The sequence below is a fragment of the Euleptes europaea genome, chromosome 10 (genome assembly GCF_029931775.1).
Source record: "Euleptes europaea isolate rEulEur1 chromosome 10, rEulEur1.hap1, whole genome shotgun sequence".
NCBI classification, from domain to species: Eukaryota; Metazoa; Chordata; class Lepidosauria; order Squamata; family Sphaerodactylidae; genus Euleptes; species Euleptes europaea.
In genome coordinates this window covers 80095104-80118149 of record NC_079321.1, presented here as the reverse complement: position 1 = coordinate 80118149, position 23046 = coordinate 80095104, and the positions used below count along the sequence as shown (strand labels likewise).

At 44.3% G+C, this 23046-nt stretch overlaps 1 protein-coding gene across 2 annotated transcripts in view; it reads right to left on the bottom strand.

Moving 5' to 3' along the window:
• EYA4 (EYA transcriptional coactivator and phosphatase 4) overlaps nucleotides 1-23046 on the bottom strand; it is a 231460-nt gene that overhangs the window by 71487 nt on the left and 136927 nt on the right. For both annotated transcript variants that reach the window (XM_056856382.1, XM_056856381.1), the window contains 6 exons: nucleotides 18590-18676; nucleotides 13457-13523; nucleotides 8679-8821; nucleotides 8421-8564; nucleotides 4834-4913; nucleotides 4489-4672 (listed from right to left, as the gene is read on the bottom strand). In XM_056856382.1, the coding sequence (XP_056712360.1) occupies nucleotides 4489-4672; nucleotides 4834-4913; nucleotides 8421-8564; nucleotides 8679-8821; nucleotides 13457-13523; nucleotides 18590-18676 (705 nt within the window). The remainder of the gene's footprint in view (nucleotides 1-4488; nucleotides 4673-4833; nucleotides 4914-8420; nucleotides 8565-8678; nucleotides 8822-13456; nucleotides 13524-18589; nucleotides 18677-23046) is intronic.

Here is a 23046-nt window from a genome sequence, read left to right as displayed (position 1 = left end):
TATCTCCCTTTGCTAGGAGCTCGCGTACCTCTTGTACCAATTCAGGTGGTGAACTTGCTGGTGTAAGTAAAGGAGAACCACAGGTAGGCCACTGGGAACATTCCAACATATAACCTTTCTTTATTATAAACAAAACCCAAATGTCAGAGGCAACAACAGCCCATTGCATTAAAAAACTTTGCAACTGTTCAAAAAACATCAAAGGTTGGGAGGGAACAACTACTGGGATGGCTAGTCATGCTGAACCCTTTTTTGAGGAACCTCTCATAGAAGGGGAACGTTCTATCTTCTTACCCCTGTTCCTAGGTTGAAACTTCTTTTGCTCTTGCTGAGCATAGAAAGGTTTCTGCTGACCTTGATAATGAAAAGGAGCAGACTGGTATTATAACCCCTTTGATAATCTAAATTGTGATCCAGTTGTGGACTGGGTAACACCTAATGATTTTAGCATCATGCGATCCTTCCTGAATTTGTGCAGGAAGTCATCCATGGACTCATTAAACAGAGCCTTTTCATCAAATGCCATGTCCTCCAGCCTAGATTTAGCCTCTGGAGGTCAGTTAAACAACCTAAGCCAGGCGTGGTGTCTCAGAGCTATGTTCGAAGCCATCAATTTGTTAGCCACGTCAGCTGAGTGACGGGTGACATTGTCGTGAGAATTTTTGGTATTGAACATTAGTTTATATTAAATATTATATTTTACTATATTAAATGAGTTTGGGTTAAGAAAAACCAATTAATCTGTAGCTTATTAATCTATAACTTAGAAGCAATATGAAGACCTGACTTTTAGCTGACATCAGCTCTAATTAGGCTCTTGACCCTAAAGGGCACAGGAGCTAGTCACCCAAAGCACATTATGTGCTCCAAATCAAGGCCGTTCAAGCAGGCTGCAAATTGTCTGCTCACGTAGGGGGAGATCCGTCAATGTTCCAAAACAATCAGATAGCAGACCCGGACACTGGAAGGATTATTATGGAACAAGATATTTCTAAACAATCTAGTCATGATTTGTGGAAACTCATTTTCTAAAGAATGTGACAGGGAGAGGTCATTTGAGACCCTCTCCTCACGATTCAGCCCATATAAGGCTGATCCAGATGCCCAGTCCTTGTCCTTCCACGGAGAGACCACAGACCCTTTGAATGGTTGCCATCTCTGTCTCTCTCTCTGGAAGTGACCCAGGGGCCTCAGTATCTGCTTGTCTGTCAGTATGTATACGTTTGTTGTGCTGTCATATATATTCAGTTAAACATTGCTTTCTCCTTTGCTTCATATTCTTTTTGTAAGTTCAATAAACCTATATGCTTTACTGCTATGAGTGTGTGGTCTGAGACTGTCCTAAGAACATGGTTTGTGGTTTCCTTTTACACTCTGGCTTTGCTTGGTAAGTAGCAGGCAGAGGAGTCCAAACATTAAAGAGCTCAAGGGAGAGAATTTGCAGAATTCTCCCCACAGACATAAAATTAATAGCAGCCCAATCTATATGACTCGCTTTGCATAGCCTTCCCTACACATTTTTTAACTTCAGGAGGGCAGTCTATCAATTGGGATAATTTATCCCATAGTAACATTTGGTAGTGTGACATGATTGCTGAGTGGCTCGACACACACAGTCCTAAGGATCCGGCACAGCAGAATCATCTACCCATGAGGTCCAGTTTTCTTCCTTCTTTATCCATTGGGGCAGAGTGAGGACCTGGTTTCTCCTTCACAGGGAGGGTCTCTGCCACTAGGGAGTTATTATACAGGTGCTGATAGAGGAATGAGCTGTGCACTTTGTAGAGGTTTTCTACCTTTTGTGGAACAGGTGGGTATGAAGAAGGCTTAGCCCAATTCTTCTGTGCCACCTTTCTAATAACTTTCACCCAACGGTATTTGTACTGGAGCCATATGGAGCTCATGTAAAATATCCATAATAGGGTCTGCCTCCTCCAGCTCTGAAGGGGTAACAACTAGAAGAAGAAGAAGAGCTGGTTTTTATATGCCGACTTCCTCTACCACTTAAGGGAGACTCAAACTGGCTTACAATCACCTTACCTTCCCCTCCCCACAACAGACACCCTGTGAGGGGGGTGGGGCTCAGAGAATGTGACTTGCACGAGGTCACCCAGCTGGCTTCGTGTGTAGGAGTGGGGAAACAAATCCAGTTCACCAGATTAGCCTCCGCTGCTCATGTGGAGGAGTGGGGGAAGCAAACCAGGTTCTCCAGATCAGACTCCACCGCTCCAAACCACCGCTCTTGTCCACTACACCAAGCTGGCTCCTTTTTTTTTTTTAACACATTTATAAAAAGCTTCTGTCTTCTGATAAATAAAGTATTTAGCTGATTGGCTCAGTCCTGTATCCCAAGGAAACCTTCATGTCCCACTGGGACTTGGGCATGTCACTGCCACACGTGGCGCCCCTCTTCCTGCTGCCTGCAGCTGTCGCCGCAAGCAGTGGCTATTCTAGCCAATTGCTCATTGTAAGCCTTAATGTCTTCAGTGGGGGACACCGGGAAGGGATCCTCCACCACATCATCTGGGGATGGTAGAGAGGCCGAATCCGAGTTTCTGAGCTGGTTGTCAGAGCTGGACTCATCCAGCAGGGGCACTTGCCTCAAAGAAGATGAAGTTGCATGGTGCCTTGAGTCAGTATGATCACCCAAGTCCAGAACCTCGTGTGAGGTTGAGGCTCTTTCAGAACGGTGCTGTCTTGCATCTGACGTTGCCTTGGAATGTTGTCTGCATTCTAGTGATCTGCTGGAGCTGTGCGCTTTCAGTTCCGATCTACTGGACCTTGGTTCTGATAGCCTCTCAGATTGCTGCATCAACCATGGAACCGAGCACTGCTCGGAACGAGAAGACTGTCCCTGAGGAGAGGCCTGGAGCAATCTGATCAGCAATCCCACCGAGAGTCCCCAAGTAAGTTCCGATGAGTATCATTGGAACCGTGGGATTCATGCTTGTCAAAGTCCGGCACCACAATCACCTCGTCTTCTGGGAAGGAGAAGTAGACCGCCCTAGTCATAGGGGAATGCTGCGGGGTACTACATTGGTGCTGAGGAGAGCTGGAACCCCAATCGTGTTGGGGTGTATGCTCCCGGGAAGGAGCATGGTCTCTTGAACGTTGGGACCTGTGCGACAAGGTTGCCATTCTCTCTGACTCCTTGCCCTTTAGCTTCGATGAGCTTGGGGAGGAAGGTGACTGTAAGAGCTCAGACACTTGGTTCTTCTCCGTGGAGTCTTTAGGTGTCGATCTCATTGAAGGATGGGATCGGTGCTGAGGGGATTGTTGTTGCCGAGAAGTGATGGAACCGAACGCATAGCGGGGCGGTTCTTTCTTGCTGTGCATCTTTTTTGTTTTGTTTTTTTGCTTTTTTGGAAGTCGATTCCAATGCAGCCCTCTTCCCTGAAACCTTAGCAGAGGAGGTGGAGGGGGCAGAGGGTTCAACCGACTTGGAATCCCTTTGAGCTGGTCAAAGGGACTGTTCGTAAAGAGCTGCTTTTAAGCATGAAGCTCTTTCTTGATGAGCCCAGGGGGTAAAAAGGCTGCAGGCCTTACAGGGAATGTGGCTTTCTCCCAGGCAAAACAGGCATTCTGAGTGCTCATCAAGTTTTGCTATTTTAGTGTCACAGGGACACACATTTCTTGAAAAGGGCCATAGCGAGCTGAAGGAAAAAACCTCACAGTTTGGTCTCGTGAGCAAGAAAATTCGACGAAGCTCTCCACTCACGTCTTCTCTCCACAGCAGCGAAGAGAGAACTGAGGGATGGCCACTCCCTGCCCCTCTGTTACATGGCCGTTTCTGCAGGAAGAGCCATTGATGGAGGGGAGGGGGAGCGTCACCTGTCTCTAGGCATAAGCTTTCCATCCAGAAAAATCTCTGTGGTTGGCCTGAGCATACACAGTAGCCATGTGGGACTGCACAGAGGCCACGACGGTAAAGATATAATTTCTGTAAATATTCTTCAAACTATGAATGTTAGGCCAGTCTCGGGTTTGTTAAGTAGTTCTAGGTTACAAGGAATTAAAGACTAATGGGAAGCACAGTAAAGAACTAATACAGTCATGGTAGTAGATAGCTCAGATATAAAAGTATCAGTTTTCTCTCCCTTTCAAAGATATTCTAGTAGAGTGGTGATGCTGCCTTTTGGAGTACTTTGACACAGGTTGGGAGTGCTTGTGGCTGGAAAACACAGCCAGGGACTTTCTTACCTCTGATCCTTCATTATAACTAGATTCTCATTTCTTTCCAAAGGATAACAGTACTTGTTTGCACATGGCAGCGACTGTACCCATGCAGTGATTTTTTGCATGCATGGAAACCAATGCATTCAAGGACTGAGCTGTCAGCTTCAGCCTGTCCAGAATTTGGCCATTCCCTTCTGGTCAGTAATTATTTTTTTCCTATACTGTAATAATTACAAATAAAATGTATTTATATAATATAGCAGTTCTGAAAACCACTTCCTAAATGTATGGAATACACAATTATTTTTTCACCTGAATGAAGATCTGCACCTGGTTGACTAGTCAGCCCAGGCAGAGATTCCTGAAGCTGGTATGTTGATGATGAAGAAGAGGTACCATCTGCTGTGCTATTTGAGGTCATATACGCTCCATACGTTGATGCTGAGTAATACTGTGGATACTGGTTTTGGCCAAATGCTGTATAAGATGGATAATCCTAAAATAGTAAAAGCAATGTTTTAAAATATATTGAGATTTTAAAAAGCATCTGAAATACAGCATTAAAATTAATCCTTGTCAATTCAATATATTTAAAATTTGCCAAAGCAAATACATAATACTTTGTTTGAGCTTTATAGAAAAAAATAATAATCATACCTGTTGTGAACTACTGAAGTTTGTAGAATTTGAGACTGAATTGTTTGCATAAATAGTGGATGATGGTGTAAAACTAGAACCTAGAGTTAAAAGAATAATTCCCTATAAGAGCTAGGTAACACATCACTTACAAAGCAGACAAATGAAAATCCAAAAGCTGCATATTTAATTCTTAAAATACAATAAAGAAAATATGCAGTGAAATGTGCAGATTTATTGGTACAATATTTTATTAAGGGATTTTGGAGACGTATGGTTATGCATTATGGACAACGAAATCAGATGCTTCAAAAACGAAGCAAGAGCCCATGTTTCAGTTCCTCTCTCCCCATTATGTCTATGTACAGCAAATCAGATTTACAGAAGCATATATGCACAAACTCTGACTCCACATTTTAATTCAGGGAGCTCCCTTAGACTGAGCTACCTGTCTTCCTCTGATTTGTAGCTGTTTCTTCTAGTGATCTAGTTCCAATAATATACTGTTATGTTATCGATGGTTTGGCAAAAATGGTGAATAGTGGTGGAAGAGAGTTACTAATTCTTCATATCAATCTATCTAATTCACAGCACAGCCCCATCTGTGGACACTTAAATCCAAAGACTGGAGCTATGTACACACAAGACAGATTTTCAAATTTGAGAAGAGCCCCAGGTTTGCAGAAAAACCTGGAATCTTAAAAAAAAAGGGTGTTTAAATCCCCTTAAATAATACAAGTGGTGCCTATAAATTTAAGAAATGAATGCCTTCAGTAGCCATTGCTAGGCAACTGCAACAATTCTGCCAGCTGTCTAGCCTTGGTTTCTATCAGTAAAAAGTGGTGGTGGGGAAGGAAACAGGGAACTTTACAGTGTTGTTTTGGTCTTTGAGGAAGGGGCTCACTGGACCAGATCCAACAGCAACCACCAAAAAACTTGCTACCATGAGACTTGCATGTCTCACCCAGGCCTAGGCTGCTTGATACTGGTTCAACAGCAGCCAGCCCATTGTTCAGTGTCCACAGTTTCAGATTCGGATCTGGGATACCCAGGTTCTAATTGCCACTCTGCCAAGGAAACCCACTAGGTGACTTTTGGCCAGTCATATTACTCTGAGCCTAACCTGCCTCACAGGGGTGGCGTGAGAATACAGTGGAGGAGAGGAGAATGCTGTAAGCTGCTCTGGGTCTCCATTGTGCAGAATGATGGGGTATAAATGACGTAAATAAATAATAAATATAGCTGAAGATGGGGGGCAATTAAAAGTTGATGGGTGGGTGAAAAGGAAGGAGAAAAGGAAGCAGAAATAGGTGAGGATATAAGGCCTGCTAGGAAGAAGAAAATAAAGTGGGAAGGGGGATACAGATAAAAACCAAGGTGCTCCCTGCAAGTCCACCCAGCCTGGTCAGAACCGTGCATAGTTTTCCCAGGGAGAAGCTGCCAAGAAGAGGGAAGGAGGGAAAGCTGAAGCTGGGAGGCAAATAAAGGGAGGAGAGAAGGAAGCAGGAAAAATGGAGAGGATATGGGGGTTTTCAGGGAAGAAAAAGAAGAAATAGTGGGGGAGTGGGAAATAATATGTCCTCCACAAGATCAAATCAAGCCTGAACTGACCCTAGAAGCTAACATGACTAAACTGAGGCTGTCGTACTTTGGTCACATTATGAGAAGACCAGAGTCACTGGAAAAGACAATCATGCTAGGAAAAGTTGAAGGCAGCAGGAAAGGAGGAAGACCCAACAAGAGATGGATTGACTCCATTTGCAAGATCTGAGCAAGGCTGTTAAGAATAGGACATTTTGGAGGACACTGATTCATACGGTCACCATGAGTCAGAAGTGACTTGACGGCACAATAAACACACCTTGCAGTCCCCCCTGTTGTATTTTCCAAAATGTTCACTGGTATGTTTCCATCTATGGAGATCAGATTCCAAGTTACCTCAGAACTGCAGCCTTGACAGACAACAGCTTCCCCTTACTAGCAGCTTCCCTTATCTGCTACCCAAAACCTTTTAATACAACACGTTGAAAGCAGGCAACCCATGTACTCTGTTGTTAAGCTAATATGGAAGTCAGGTAAAGAAAATCTGTCCATATCTTTTAGTCTTGTCAGGTATTTTTGGGCACAGAGCAAAGTAGGAGCATGGTTTTCCAGAATTCTTCTTCAATATAAAAGTGGAAGAGTCAGGAATAGGGAGGGCGGGAAAAAATTGTATGTTTTTATTAGAACATTCTAAAAGTTTACAAAATGTACCACCATTTACCCTTTGAAAGATCTACTGCCTACCAAGATCACCTTACATTTTCCAAAAAGGTAAAGGTAAAGGTCCCCTGTGCAAGCACCGGGTCATTCCTGACCCATGGGGTGACGTCACATCCCGACGTTTCCAAGGCAGACTTTGTTTGCGGGGTGGTTTGCCAGTGCCTTCCCCAGTCATCTTCTCTTTACCCCCAGCAAGCTGGGTACTCATTTGACCGACCTCGGAAGGATGGAAGGCTGAGTCAACCTTGAGCTGGCTATCTGAAACTGACTTCCGTCGGGATTGAACCCACGTCGTGAGCAGAGCTTTTGACTGCAGGTCTGCAGCTTAACACTCTGCGCCACGGGGCTCCAAACTGAAGGCCAAATGCAATTTAGGTAATGAACAGAAGTGGAAATACATTCAATAAAGAAATATACAGAGCTGAAAAAAGTACAGAAGAGGGCAACCAAGATGCTTAGGGGGTTGGAGCACCTTCCTTATGAGGAAAGTCTAGGACTCTTCAGTTAAGAAAAGAGAGAACTAATGGGGGTCATGATACAAGTTTATAAAATTATGCATGAGGAAAAGAGTGGACAGACTTCTTCTCCCTCTCCCCAAATACTAGAACTCCGGGGCACTCTACGAAGCTGATGGGCAGTAGATTCAGGATGGACAAAAGAAAATATGTTAAGATGCCACATCCCAGAGGCAAAATGTGATCTGCGGGATTTTTGTTTTTTAAGATTAACAGTATCATTATGGGAGGAAGTCTCTATATAAATATATTAGGGACACATCTCAAAATTAGAATTGTTGTTTCAGGACATAAACCCCACATTTGGTTTTAGTGAAACCCTAATGCAAGGGCACCTGCACTGGCCAAACAGCTAAATAGGACTACTTAGAAGGATAAAGAACCCAGACTGCTGCCACCATTATGGAACGTGCAATTCATCAGTCTGTTTTTTTTTTAATGGGATGCCATAGCTCATTATGCTACACAAGGTCTACACCCAAAGAGCTTCAGTGACCAAGGACCAAAATAAATTGATTTCTATCATTTTGGTGCTCATTTTAATAATTAACGTGGGTCTAAAATACTGCTGGCCAATATTTGGATTTCCAACATAAAATATTTTCCACAATTCATTAGTGATAAAGGAATGGATAAAAGGTAATGAACTGAATTACTGATTTTTTAAAAAGTTTAATTATCAAGATTCCTAGGGTATTTATAAAGAACTCAGTCTTTGAAATAGTCAAGAAATGATTTCCACTGAAATTAATATGTTGTTCATTACATACAGAAGAACTTCAAGGTTCAAAAATAGTAAAACAGAATAAAAAATAATGACCGATTACTGACCTGGCATTTGGTAAGAATATGGTGTTTGGCCTGGCTGCGGTGTGGAGAACCCTGGGCTGTAACTAAGGCACCCAGTCTGCAGTGGCGATTGTGTTTGTGAGAGCCCACTTTCTGTCTTGATGCCTGGCAACATTACACCCAAATCTGTGTAAGAAATTTAATTTTCAACCAATTCTTATAGATAGGGAGAAAAAGCACGGCAATTCCATTATCCAAATTTACTCTTGATAGAATAAAGAACAAGTGGAAATCAAATACCGTAAGCAGGCAAACTGTAAGGCTGCCCAGTCTGTGAATAGGCTGTATAAACCGTTGGCTGCTGCATTCCTGAATACTGAGTTTGACTGGCATATGCAGACATTGTTTGAGCTGCTGGAGTAGAGAGGATATGTGGATAGGGCCTAGACAGCAGAGATGAAAATACAAACAGTGGTGATAATAAATACCTGTAAAGTCAGTCCCCCAAATAAAATTAAAGTATTGTTGAAGGCTTTCACGGTCAGAATTCATTGGTTCTTGTAGGTCAGGGGTCTCAAAACTGCGGCTCCAGAGCCGCATGCGGCTCTTTGGCCCGTTGAGTGCGGCTCTCCGAACTTGGTTCGGAGCCCGTTGAGTGCGGCGCGCTGTCTCCCCCCCCCCACCGTGGAAAATGGCCGGGTCCCCCTTTCCCTCAATGGTTGGGAGGCTAAAGCCTCCTGTCCCCTCTAGCCGCGCGATTGCTGGGCAGGCGGTTCCTGGCCCCCCGCCTATCAGCTGTTGGGCGGGGCAGGCTTCCTTTGGTAGACCTGGCCTCCGGCTGAGTCCCATTGGGAGGCCATGTCTACCCACTGGCTTTCTTGGCAGTAGACCTGGACTCCGAGGAGGGGAAAAAGTCCCCCTTCAGAGGCCAGGTCTACCAATTGGCTTCTATGGGCCTGACTCAGCCAGAGGCCAGGTCTACCAATAGGCTTTTATGGTGGTAGACCAGGCCTCCAGACGAGGACTCTGGACGGGGAGGGGGAAATGGCAGGGACTTACAATTTAATTTTTATCAATAAATAAGATCACTATTAAGTATGATATCAAGTTTTATTCAGTGTTAAGACTTAAAACTTTAATTAAAGTTTATTAAGTTAATAAACAGTTTACCTACCTATATAGTTTAAGAAATTTGGCTCTCAAAAGAAATCTCAATCGTTGTACTGTTGATATTTGGCTCTTTTGACTAATGAGTTTGCCGACCCCTGTTGTAGGTTATCCAGGCTGTGTGACCGTGGTCTTGGTATTTTCTTTCCTGACGTTTCGCCAGCAGCTGTGGCAGGCATCTTCAGAGGAGTAACGCTGAAAGACAGTGTCTCTCAGTGTCAAGTGTGTAGGAAGAGTCAGAGAGGGGTTGGGTTTGAGCTGAGTACTGTCCTGCAGAAGTAATGTGCTAATCATTGTCCTGTAAGTATCAAGATAATGTGCTAATGAGCGTGTGGTATGTTAATATGGAACCATTGTATCCTGAAGTGATCTGTTAATGTGTGAATAAGGCTTGGCTTCCTGTCCTGAAAACCTCCAGACTAACAAAGACTACAGTCAACAATAGCCGTGCAGATTAGCTTTGGATTTCACACATTAACAGATCACTTCAGGATACAATGGTTCCATATTAACATACCACACCCTCATTAGCACATTATCTTGATACTTACAGGACAATGATTAGCACATTACCTTTGATACTTTTTGCAGGACAATGATTCAGCTCAAACCCAACCCCTTTCTGACTATATATTACTCTTCCTACACACTTGACACTGAGAGACACTGTCCTTCAGTGTTACTCCTCTGAAGATGCCTGCCACAGCTGCTGGCGAAACGTCAGGAAAGAAAATACCAAGACCACGGTCACACAGCCCGGATAACCTACAAGAACCAAAAATTAAAGTAGTTCAGAAGTCCAAAAATGTTATTTCCTCAAAATGTGCACATCTGGATCATACCCTTTTAGGGTTGCCTTCTCTTTTAATGGATGTGCGCTTGTGCCTTTAACAGGAGTCAGTAAAAGTGTGGGCCCCCAACTCATCATAGGGCCCGATTTGGTGGCCCGGGTAGGGAGCGAGGCTGAGCTGGCTGGTCGGGCTGTGGGGAGCGGCGGCAGGAACGTCTGTGGGGCTGGCGAGAAGCTGGAAAGCCTGCCGCGGCCCCCTTTCCCTTCTCCAGCAGCCACATAATGGCAGCGAACACTTGCGGGGCGCAGAGAAGGGCTCCGAGGCTCCAGCGCCTGCCCTTGCACTGTCCTTGGCCCTGCCCCAATTTTAAATGGGTCAATGGGGGCACAGTCAGCGGAGGGGCAGCCCTGCCAGCAAGCTGGACCTCGGGTGTTTTCACTCAGGGATTTAAGGAGGGCTGGCTGAATGTTAACCCCTCTGTGGTTATGCAGAGCAGAATTCTGAATATACCATACCCAGACAGGACCTGTTCTTGCTCTTGCTCTTCTGGCTCTATTGATTCATTAGCTCATGCCCTCTTGGAATGCCACTTTTATGAGGAAATCTGATCACGTTATATCTCTCCCCTTTTAACATATAAATGTAATGCCTCTGTGTCTGACATAATGCCTTTTTTATTAAGTGACAGGGATTCCAAGGCTACATTGTCAGTGGCAAGATTTATTTCAGTCCTTATATCCCTTAAACATTAGATTTACGCAGCTCAAGATAATGGATCAAGGAGCTTCTAAGGGATAAAGGAAAGGAAAGGAGGGCCAGCCCCGACTGCATTCAGCTTCCAAGTGGCAGAGAATCACACAGCTGGCTTCCATCCATGTGGGCTCAGATACTGCCATCTCATTGGCTCCCAGCAAGTGGGCTGGGAGGTCTGCCCATCAGCCTGCAATGGGTGGGCCGATGTTAAGGATCATGCCCCCAATGCCATACCAATAACAATAAAGTTGTGGCCATTTCATCCAGCTACTGCCTCTATGACTTAATTTATGTTGGACCCTGGGAGGCTGAGGGGAAAGCTCAGTCACGGACAAGGGATTGGGGCCATGGAGGCTAAGGCTGGCTCTGTGCTGGTCCCCATAAGCACTGGATCAGCAAAAGAAATTAGCCAGGACATAAATGTCAATAAAAATTTCACCAGTTATATTTCTACAAGTTAAGTTAATGAATGCTCTTGCTGCTGAACAGGCATGGTGAATCTATCCCAAAGCTAGTGTATTTACTAAGATTTATCAGTATACAACTCCAGAACTTACTTCCAGTGCGATGGATCAGCAGTGGAATATAAAATACTAAAATAAAGTGTCAAAAAAGCACATATAATGGAGATTATAGGTAGAGCATTGAAGTCATAAAGCATGACTTCAAGGAAGGCTTCATCTCTTACATTTACATCTCAACTTTTCTTTCCGTCATTGAACTCAAGGTACTGAAGTATCATTATCTCCCAATTCAAGCCCTGAACTGTGCATACTTAGATTCAGGAAGGTTGCTATGTTGGCATTTCTCATTGTAAAAATTAAGCACCAATTAAGCATCCAAAAGGGGGGATTTTAATCCCAATATGTGGCATTAGACATTTAATTCAATGTAGGGTTGAGACCAAAATAGTAATCCCGTGTCTAATTTTTCTTCCTCTGCCTGTAACATTTAGCTAGACTATGTTGTAACGTTATGTGAATTTTCTGAACCACATCATTGGCTATCACTTCTGACAGTGGGGAAACGACAAGTGTGTTTAAATGCTATGGGAATAAGGAAGAGGACTCCGTACAGAGCTGTCAATTTTATTCCAGCACTATATCAAATTAATAGCTACTTCTTACTGACAAGGGATTTTGACCTGTGTAAACACTGATATGTGCCCTGCAACTTGAAGGTTTTCTCCTCCACACTCCTTTGTGCAGTGAGAATGGGAGTGGATCTTGGGCACAGAAACTTTGTCCTTGTTTCCCTCCTATGCTCAACTTGTCACACTGTGTACTGAAGTTGACATCTGAATATGGTTCCCTGGTTATTTGAATCCCATTGACTAAGGATACGGAATTTGCTTTGAAAGAATGTTCAATATCCAAAAACCCCAGTATATTTGAGTGCGGGTATTTTCTTTTAAGCACCATATTAGGAGCAAAGGCGGGGCCATGAAGATGCTCATCATGAGCCCCAATAGCACAAGAAACTCCTGACCCTCAGGCCTGTTTCCAATGTTACCCATGTATGGGACGGAAATCAATGGCAGAACAGGCCGGTGTCAGCAAGAATGAAGGGGGGTGGGTGGTTTACTGGGTTTATCAGGCCTAATATAAGTTCAGGCTCTGCATGGCCTTGAACTCTGGTAAAACAATTCCTTTCTGACTCAAGTTAGTACAGACAGACCTTAGAAAATGTCCCACACACAAAAACTGAAGCATTTCAACAAAATCACCCATAATTTTCTATTAAAAGTTATTATAAACAGATTTTTAAATGTACATTTTATCTTGATTGGTTTAATAATTTGAATACAATTGATGAGCTAAGAATTGAAAATGAATATTTTAAAGAACTGACCTAAATGAAACTTGCCATTAAAATTTCACAACTAAAGTTGATATTCATTTCTATTTACTTTTTATTTCTGCTTTTTGTTGCTGGCATGAATTTTTAATCACATAAAGTACAACACTTAAGTACCGGTACATTATTAAACTAAAATATAAATAATGACATTTATGGCATTGTTATACTATGATTTTTTTCTACAAACCAAAATTGTAAACATAATGATTTAACTAGCATCATGAACCTACGCTACCCATCAAGCCCCACTGTCTTTTATAAAACTATTCCAAACTAAATCGTGTGTGGATTGCAACTTACCCATGATGGAACAAACCTTATAAATTAAGAAACAAATCTTTTATATGTCCAATGAGATGCAATCACAATCTAACTCTCCACAAGAATGGATTTTCATACTAAAACAATAAACATTATTTACTTTCTGACTGTCTATGTCTTTGAACAAAATAAATGAACTGAAATGGAAGACACACAGTAACAAATTTAAAATGCAAGGTCACTAACTTGGAGGGATATAGCTGCGGTGAGTACTGATGCGCTGATCTTGGACTGTAGCCACTACTTGTTATTACTGAAAAATACAGATCAAGCAAATAATGAATCAATGTATTTAATATTTCTATGCAAAAATGTATTCTATAAATAAAATCAAATTAAACATTTGGAAGTCAAAAGTTTTCAGGTGCAGAAGAGAGCAACGAGGATGATCTGGGGTTTGGAGACCAAGCCCTACGAGGAAAGGCTGAGGGACTTAGGAATGTTTGGTCTGGAGAATAGAAGATTGAGGGGGGACATGATTGCCCTCTTTACGGATCTGAAAGGATGTCACTTACAGGAGGCAGGGAGCTGTTCCTGAAAGCAGAGGACAGTACTCACAATAATAGGTTTAAATTACAGGCAGAAAGGTACTGGCTGGATATTAAGATTTTATGTTTTTTTACAGTAAGAGTGGTTCAGCAGAGGAATTCGGCTGCCTAGGGAGGTGGTGAACTTCCCCTTCACTGGCAGTCTTCCAGCAGTGGTTGGCTGATCACTTGCCAAGGATCTTTAGGCTGCTTATGCACTGAGCAGGGGGTTGGACTAGATGGCCTGTATGGCCCCTTCCAACACTATGATTCTACTAACTTTATAGGCCCTCCATCAAAGAATCCTAGGAGCAGCAGGAGACAGTGCACGATGCTGCATCCATGAAAAAAAGTGTCCACTGAGGATCTCTTTAGAATAATGTTTGGAATCTATGCATTTTAGAGGCTTAATTACATTATTTATCTAGCGCTTATCATCAGACACCAAGGATAATATTGTACATCTGGCTCAGTAAATGTTTATGCTGAAACCTGCTTCCTCACATGGATCAAATCTGAAATTGTATAATGTAGACAATATATTATATAATAAAGAGGGAAATCCATGGTAACCGGGGAAAAACGCAAATGAAGAATGCTTACATGAAAATTGCGCACAGAAAATACCCCACAGTCATAAATGCCCACACGGAAAAATATGTATAGTAATTTATACGGTGTTGCTGAGGGGCAACCCAAGTGGAGGGGGTCTTGGGCGACCCACCCTGCTCTCTGCAACCCCTGCACTGGCTGTGACTGCCTCCCCACCACAGCTGGTGCCTCAACCTGTCCAGTGCGGTCACCCTTGCCAGGGTGGATCCCCCTCAGGCCTCCAAAGTCACCACTGGCACCCTGCCGTTCCCCCTGCACCCCCATGGCTCCAGCCTTCCTTGTTCCACCCCAGCCTCTGCCCAGCCCACATTGCCATCTGATGTTTCAGAGGCAACTAAGGTTTTGGGGGTTGTGCCCGCAGCATGGGGTGGGGGATTGGGACCAGCAAGTGGTGTGCAGTTGTGGGCCCATCTCCCCGGTGATTACTACAGTAAGTGCGGCTACAGGTGGTGGACCACCATGCTCCTCTGGTGCGTGATTGGGGTGACCCAGCTGCTCCCGGCCCTCTCCCGGCCTCTGCTGCACTCCCTCGGGCAGGGTGGAGGTGGAGCCATTCTCCATCCTCCTTCGCCTTGTCCCTCCTCTCTCTGGGCCTTCAGAGCCCTCCCTCCAGACCTGGTGGTTGTAGGGAATGCCCGCCCCATGAAATGCTTTGCCTAGTCCTGCCCTCTCCCCACTTCTCCATGCTACAGCCTCCCTGCTGCCCCCGGTGGCTGCCTGCCTACATGGCAGTCTGGTCCCCAGCTCCGTCCCCTCTTCTTTGGTGCACCCACATTGGCATCCACCTCACTGTTATTTTGTTTAAAATGCCGATTTTGCGGAGCTGGCTGCAGTGCAGCAAACCTCTTAGGAGGAGCCCCAGCTGCGTTCTTGCTGCACCGTCTATGGCTGTGGAGCAAGTACCCCCCCCACCCCCAGGATTGGGCTGGAAGTTTAATTACAGTTGTAATTCAAAGGTACTCATCATTTTAAACAAATACGTTGTTTGCATCCAAACATATTGTGAATACGAAAATTTTTCAGTGTGGGCATTTTTCTTGTGCACATGTATGACAATGGGTTTTTTTCTGTGCCCAATTTTCATGTGGGCTTTTTTCACGTATTTTTTTCATAGAACTGAAATCCATATTCTCAACTGTATATATGAATGTCTCCACCACTGCAGTGAATGGTGAAGTTCACTTGGGAATCCTGAAGGCAATGGATGCCAGGAAAACTTGAGTGGGATTTTTCATTCCAGAGGGGCTTAACTTGATTTTGAAGGCTGGCCATGACCAGGATACAAAGCTGCTTATGCTCCTCCAAAGTGAAATCTGTGACTTTTTTCCCTTTGGACAGTTGGTTTCCATGACGTGTCACAAATAGGGCTGTCGATTCGATTTGTCCCAAACCGAAAAACAGCCGAATTTCCCGATTCGGCGGTTTTTAGTTCGGATGGAACCAAACTCAAAAAAGGCAGGAAAATGGGGAGCCGAATTCAGCGAGTTCAGGGTGTTCGGGAAATAAATTTGGCAAATTCAGGGTTCGGCGCAGCAGCATAACCATCAGTTAGTAAGCAGCATTCTCCCGCGGCCAATCGGTGGCCAAGCTGGGTCTTCTTCTGGCCAATCAGTCGTGATTGAGTGCATGAGCTGCTGCGCGGCCAGCTGCTGCGTGGCCCGGGGAGAGAAAGAGAGAGTATCTGTTTGTGTGTGAGAGAGATCCCCCTTGGGGGGGGTGCGTGTGCACATTCGAGCCATTCCGTGGCTGCAGGGGGCGCATTTTTGGTGGTAGAGCCCCCAAACTTTCAGCATAGCATCAGAGGACCCTTCTTGCAAGAACCCCCAAGTTTTGTAAAGATTGGATTGGGGGGGCGAAATATGGGGCCGGGAAGGAGTCTCCCCACCCTTAATGTGCATCTCTGACAATGGGGGTTTGCAATTAGCAGAGCTTGCCTCCCACGCCCAAAGTTCCCAGCCCAGACAAACAGCTGAGCTGCGGGGAGCAAGGGCAGGGAAGGTGCGAAGAAGATGGAACAGAAGACATCCACAGTAAAACCCATTTTGGGGCTTTTCTCTATAATTTTTCTCCTGTGTGTGTGTGTGTGTGGGGGGGAAAGCAGAGTCTGTGTGTGGGGGGGGAGGGAGCAGTTTCTGTGGGTGGGGGGGAAGCCAAAGGGGGCTTTCGCCCATCCTGCCTGGGTGTGTGTGTGCCCCCTCGAGTCTCTCTCTTCCTGGTTTAAGGGGGGGGGGCTTCAGTTGTGTCCTCAGGTTTTCCCTCATTCATAAGATGGGTTAGGTCTATTTTGATGCTTGCTCAAAACTGGTTTTCAAATTGTGACTTAAAGAATGCATTTGCTGGTCCCGAGTCCGATGCAAAAGGGGAAATTCCACCCCCTCCTGCTCCTTATGCATAGCTAGCGTGCCTCTGTCCCTTTCCATGGTTTGCAAACTCCCAGGCGTCACGTGTTGCTTTGCATGGTTGCAAACGTGTTGCTTTGCATGGTTTGCATGGTTGCAAACGTGTTGCTTTGCATGGTTTGCAAACTTCTTCGCACCTGCCCCGCCTTTGCTCCCCCCAGCTCAGCTGTTTGTCGGGGCTGGGAGCTTCGGGAGTGGGCGGCAAGCTCGGCTAATTGCAAACCCCCATTGTCAGAGATGCACATTAGGAGGGGGGACCTCTTTCGGGGCCCAAATCTCAGCCCCCCCTGACCCAATCGTCACAAAACTTGGGGGTTCTTGCAAGAAGGGTCCCCTCAAGCTACGCTGAACGTTTGGGACCTCTACCCCTAAAAATGCCCCCCCCGAGCCGCGGAAAGGCGCAATTGTGTTTTTCATTTATTCGGCCGAAATTTTCCCCGAACTCCGGATCTCATGCCGAATTGCACGGACCCGAAGCAGGGGAGTTCGGACTTCGGCATTTCCCAAATAAAAATGGGCCGAATTTTGCCGAATCCGAATTTTACTGAATTTTTTTTTCAACAGCCCTAGTCACAAATTGTTTTTTAAACATAGTTTCATACCATGAGACGTGTGATAAGAAACAGAAGTAGTCTGGGACAAACAGGTTTAATTCAAGAAAATTAATTCTAAAAGTCTACTTGGGCACATAGAACTAGTTTCATGGTTCTTTGGATACTACCTTGTTTTGATAGTATTACTCAACTAATTTCTACATATAAAAGCAAAATGTTCTACACATGTATACACACATACCCATTGGCAGCAAACACTCATTACTTCTTCAGGAAAATCATATTCATTTAAATTCATACCGAAACACTCAAGAGCTCAAGAAACAGTCGCCATCAATTGCATACATGTCAGTACCAAGAGCAGCTGTAATTTTCTGAGGAAGTCTAAATGATGATCATCATATCCTATTCAAAATCACTGAAGAGTACTGCCTGGACTGATTCCAAAAATTCCAAAGTTCCTCTTTCATCTAACCCCTTGTCTTGACTAAGACAGATGTGTTCCAAATATATGAACCTGAAAATATTGAATCAAACCCAGTGGAGCAAATCTTTAGACACTTGCAGGGTGTCTCTATTGGGTCATCTGCTGTTCATTCACTTCTGAAAAAAATAAAGCAATACACGGAGTAGCAGGGGAATTTCTTTAGACTAATTGATCATACTTCTACTTCAAAGTAAACTTTTCTTCATTATGCTACTATGGTACTAGCAATCAGTCTCCAGAATTGCACTACTTAACAAATAGGTTGTTTGTTGGCTTTTCTGTATTTGTTTTTTTGTATATATATTTGTATATATATATCAGGACACTGCAGTGGGTAAATGGAGAAATTTCCCCTTTCCTCCTCCTCTGTCAGTGAAGCTGTGCTGATGGAAGGAGAAAGGGTGATTTGGTCCCTTTCCTCCTCCCACTGCACCAGCCTCCCAACCAGCATGGCTATTACTTGATACTGATCCCTTGAATGCCAGGATAAAATATCCTAAGGTTGGAAAGGACTGCAGGGGGGAGGGGAGCATTGGAAAGGTCTGTGGCCATCAGCATCTTACAGTGCCAGAACAACTGATGCAAATGCGAAGAAACCACTAGGCTAAGCTGACCCACCTTACAATGCCAATGTTTGTTTCTACAAAGGATTGCTACCACAAATGAATACAGTATTAATACATATCTCAGATACTTTCACAAACTATTAATACAGTATCATGAGCATATTATGGCTTTACCTGACCCAGTGAATGTGTCAAGAGATCCATCCCCACTTGTTGTTTCAGTGTTGTTCATAGGCTCTGTTTTCACTGCAAGAAGAGACACTACATAGAAGAATAAGCAGAAGATTTTGCTTCTAAATTAACACGTGAGGTCCCATGCCACTTATAGAAAAAATATGCATACACTGGAAACATTTAGTACATTCTGAGTGGAATCTACTACTATACAACTACAGTTTTAAAACACATGCATTTAGTCTGCCTTTTTCTCTGTCAAAAAAAGATATTTATCCTTCATAATGTAAATCCAATATTGATTGCAGCCATGTAGATAAATGGATAACAAAGGTATGAAAGAATTATTAAAATTGTACATATTGTACATAAATTAACCTATATTTGCTTAAAATACTATCAAGAACTATGGTTATTCCAAATATAAATTTAGAGGATGTAACTAAGAAATATGTTGAAAGAGGGACTTTCAAGACTAGTGATACCTGAATTTCCTTAGAATTGTAACTGACTTGCCAGTTATGAGCAGCAGCTGTGAATGTTTGGGGGAGGGGGCTTGCTTTTTCCTGGGAATTTTAAAATAGTTTGCATTTATTTGTTCATGTGTGCTCACTTTCAGCTGTTTGAAAATGTTTGTGCATGGGCAAGGCAAAGAAAGTAGCATGCTGCCTAGGCAACCACATGATGCTTTCTTCTCCCCTATCATTTTGTTTTTAAAGAATATTTTCATATCATCCCGCCCCTTTATTGTATATGCATTTTTTCTAACTTGGACAATCCCCGGTAAGTTGATTACTTAAGTCAGGGACCAGGGTAGGCCTGCAGCCATACTACCCTGAACACGTCTGATCTCACCTGATCTTGGAAGCTGAGCAGGGTCGGGCCTGGTTAGTACTTGGATGGGAAAAATTACAAACTAATGACCATGCTAGATATACCACTATTTTTGAACGTAGGAAATATCACTACTTGAAATTATAATTCTCTTCTGAAATGAATGAACAGTTATAAGTCATCTGTTGTGTAGAATCCAAATAACTTTCCCTAAGGTTAAGAGGAAGGATATCACATTTTTTCCAGAACCACAACTGATTACTGAGAAAATGTGAATTTCCCTTACTAGCTGGTTTCATCCTCGCAATTACTAGACGGAAGTAGCTGGGTCCACATAGTGGACACCTACGGCAAAGTTTGCCATTAAGTCTCAACCAACTCATGGCAACCCCATGAAGTTCCACCTCATGGAGTTTTCAAGGCAAGAGGTGAGCAGAGGTGGTTTGCCATTACCTTCCTCTGCAAAATGCTTCTTAGTGGTCTCCCATCCAAGTACCGCCCCTGCTTAGCTTCCAACATCTGACAAAATCGGGCTAGTCTGGGCTATCAGGGCTGCTACAATGGACACTTACTAGATGGTACTATTTATGTGGGAGGGAAAGCAGCATGGTATAGCCCAATCTCGTCAGATCTCAGAGGCTAGGCAGGGTTGGTACTTGGGAGACCACCAAAGGGAGGCAATGGCAAACCACCTCTACTTCTTAATTGTCTTGAAAGCCCCTTGCTGGGGCTGCCATAAATTGGCTGCAACTATGGGACTTTACACACACACACACACACACACAATTTCTGTGTTTTAAGTGGGTGGGCCTGTATCCAACCAAGCATTCACAGGAATCACACAGAGATGTCTCATGCTCTGCTAACTTCTTGCAGGCCCTTGTGATACACAGAAAATTCATTCATGGAGTCATGGGACCTGCACTGATGAATAAGCATGCAGATTGGGATAGTGTAAGGAGGAGGGAGAAATAAATGACATCATCCCACCTCTGTCTTCTGTCAACTGAACTGCATTTACAGAAGACAAAGAGCAATTTCATCTTATTCTCTCCTCCCCCTGCAGCACCCTGCTCTGTATTCTGCCCGGGTCCATAAGGGTGGGAGGTCAGAACGGTCTGCAGGAACAGAGGAGAAAGAAGGATTTTCTATATCCCATGTATCCATAGCGGCCTACAGTATGTTTTCAGTAATCCTGTTATTATGTGTTTTGTTTAGTTTTTTTAGCTCCGATTGTTGCACGATTCTTCATTTTATGAGCTACCTCAAAAATAGAATTAGTTGACTCAAGATTACATTTTCCGCTAAGAGAAGGGGAAGGGTAATTTCCACTAAGACCCTGTTCCAGTTGCAGGCCCGAAGTGAGCTGATCGTGTTCTTGAGGCTCCTCTCAGCCGAGCACCTCAGGAATCTAGTGGAGATTTTCAGACAGCTAGAGCTGGGGGGAAGAATTACACACCAGAAGACCGAATGCACATTATGCTAGGATCCCTAGATGAAAGCTACCATGTGCTAATAACATCTCTGGAGTGTATGGATGCGGCACGTTTAACGCCAGAGTATGTGTCGGGGAGAATCCTTGAAGATGAAGCAAGACAGTGGGAGAGCCAGGATGAGATGGCCGCAGCCCAGGCGAGACCGCATCCGGTGATAAGAGCCGCTCATCAATCATCGCGGCAGACAGCAGCCCAGCAGTGGGAGGGTCACCTGAGAAAGGGACATCCCAAACAGTCTACGCCGATGGCAACGCGGATGACAACGCCGATGACTTCGCCGATGACATCGCCAAAGACACTAGGATGGGAGGCGTTTGTCTACCCTGCGCAGAGTTTGCAGCAGAAGCAAGCGCGTGGAGCTGGTAGGAGGAGCAGTGGCTTCAAGGAGGAACCGGAGGAATGTGTGCTCTTTGTCAGGAAATGCTTCAGCTGTGGCTCAATGAAGCACTTCAAAAGAGACTGCCCTAATGAGCTGGCCAAGAGACGTCAGCGTAAACAGACTGAACATTCCTCACATACCTCTGTAGTACTGGCAGAAGCTGGAGAAGCAAGCAGCCTCTGGCTAATTGACAGTGGAGCTTCCAAGGTTTTTGTTAACTCTGCTGCAATGTTAAACGCAAAGAAATGTTCTGCCAAGAGTCATGTAAGTTTGGCAGATGGGAAGCGTTTGGAGGTGGCATGTGAGGGGGAGGTGTTTTTTCCTGCGTTAAATCACACGTTCAAGTCTGTGCTGTGTGTCCCAGGGCTCGAGAATAATCTATTAAGTGTTTCAGCCCTCACCCAGGCTGGATATACGGTGGTGTTTCAGGACAAAGCCTGCCTGATTAAGAAAAATGAGGCTGTGTTGTTAAAGGGGCACATTAACAAAGATGTTTATGTGGTGCACAGTGGCTCAGAAGAGTCTAATGCGGTGGAAGCATTAAACCCTAAACCACATGATGGCTGCCAGCATCTCCTCCACAGGAGGCTTGGCCATAAGTCATATTCTACTCTTAGGAAAACCCTAGAGGCATTAGGGGGTGAACTGAAAGTAAATAAGTGCAACTCTTTCTTGGACTGCACAGTTTGCAAATCAGTGAAGAGTAGGAGGGGTCCAGTGGCAAAAGCCAGCACCAGGATTAGTAGCCAACCCCTAGAGCTTGTGCACATGGACCTGAGTGGCCCCTATCTGGACAGTGTGTCCAAGAATAAATATGCATTATGTGTGGTTGATGACAGGACCCGTTTTGGATGGATTTATCTCTTGAAAAATAAGAGTGAGGCTTGTCAAACTATCAAATATTAGCTTGCCAGGGTTGAGAGGCAATTAAACCTCAAAGTAAAAAAGATACAGTGTGATAGGGGTGGAGAATTCTTATCACATGCCCTGACTCAGTGGCTGGAGAGTAAAGGCATTGAGAGTAAAGACTTGCTAATCCTGGGGTGCCACAGGAGAATGGGGTCGCAGAGCACAGAAATCAATACTTGCAATCAATGATGCAAGCTCTGCTGGAAGACTCTCAGCTCAAACCTAGATTTTGGGGAGAGGGGATCAAGACTGCAAATTACTTGATCAACCGCATGTGGACCTCAAGCATAAATGACATCCCCTATAAAGTGTTATATGGGAAGAACCCATCTTTAAAGCATTTGAGGATTTTTGGGTCTAAAGCTTGGGTCAATATACCTTTGCATCAAAGAAGAAAGGGTGGCAAAAGGTCTAAACAATTACTTTTCCTAGGCTATCAGAATGCAGCCAAATCCTACAGGTTTGGAGATCCCCAAAATAAGATCACGTTCAGCAGATCAGCAAGCTTTGGGGAATCTTTAAACTGGCCAAGGCTGAAAGGGGAGGAAAAGAAGCAGGAAACAGTGCAGTTGCCTTTAAGTGAACAGGCAGAAACCCAAGAGGTAAACTTTTCCCCGCAGAGGACTCCCAGCAGGCAAGCTGCAGTCTGAAGATTCAGAAGGAGGGGAGGTGGGGGAAATGGTAGTCAGACGTTCTGACAGGACTACAAAGGGTGTCGCTCCTATAAGGTTTGGGTTTGATGAATACTGTGACTGTGCTAATTATGTGTCAATCCATGAACCTGCTAGTTACCAGGAAATTCTTTCTCTGGGAGATAAAGAGAAGAATGTATGGCTTGA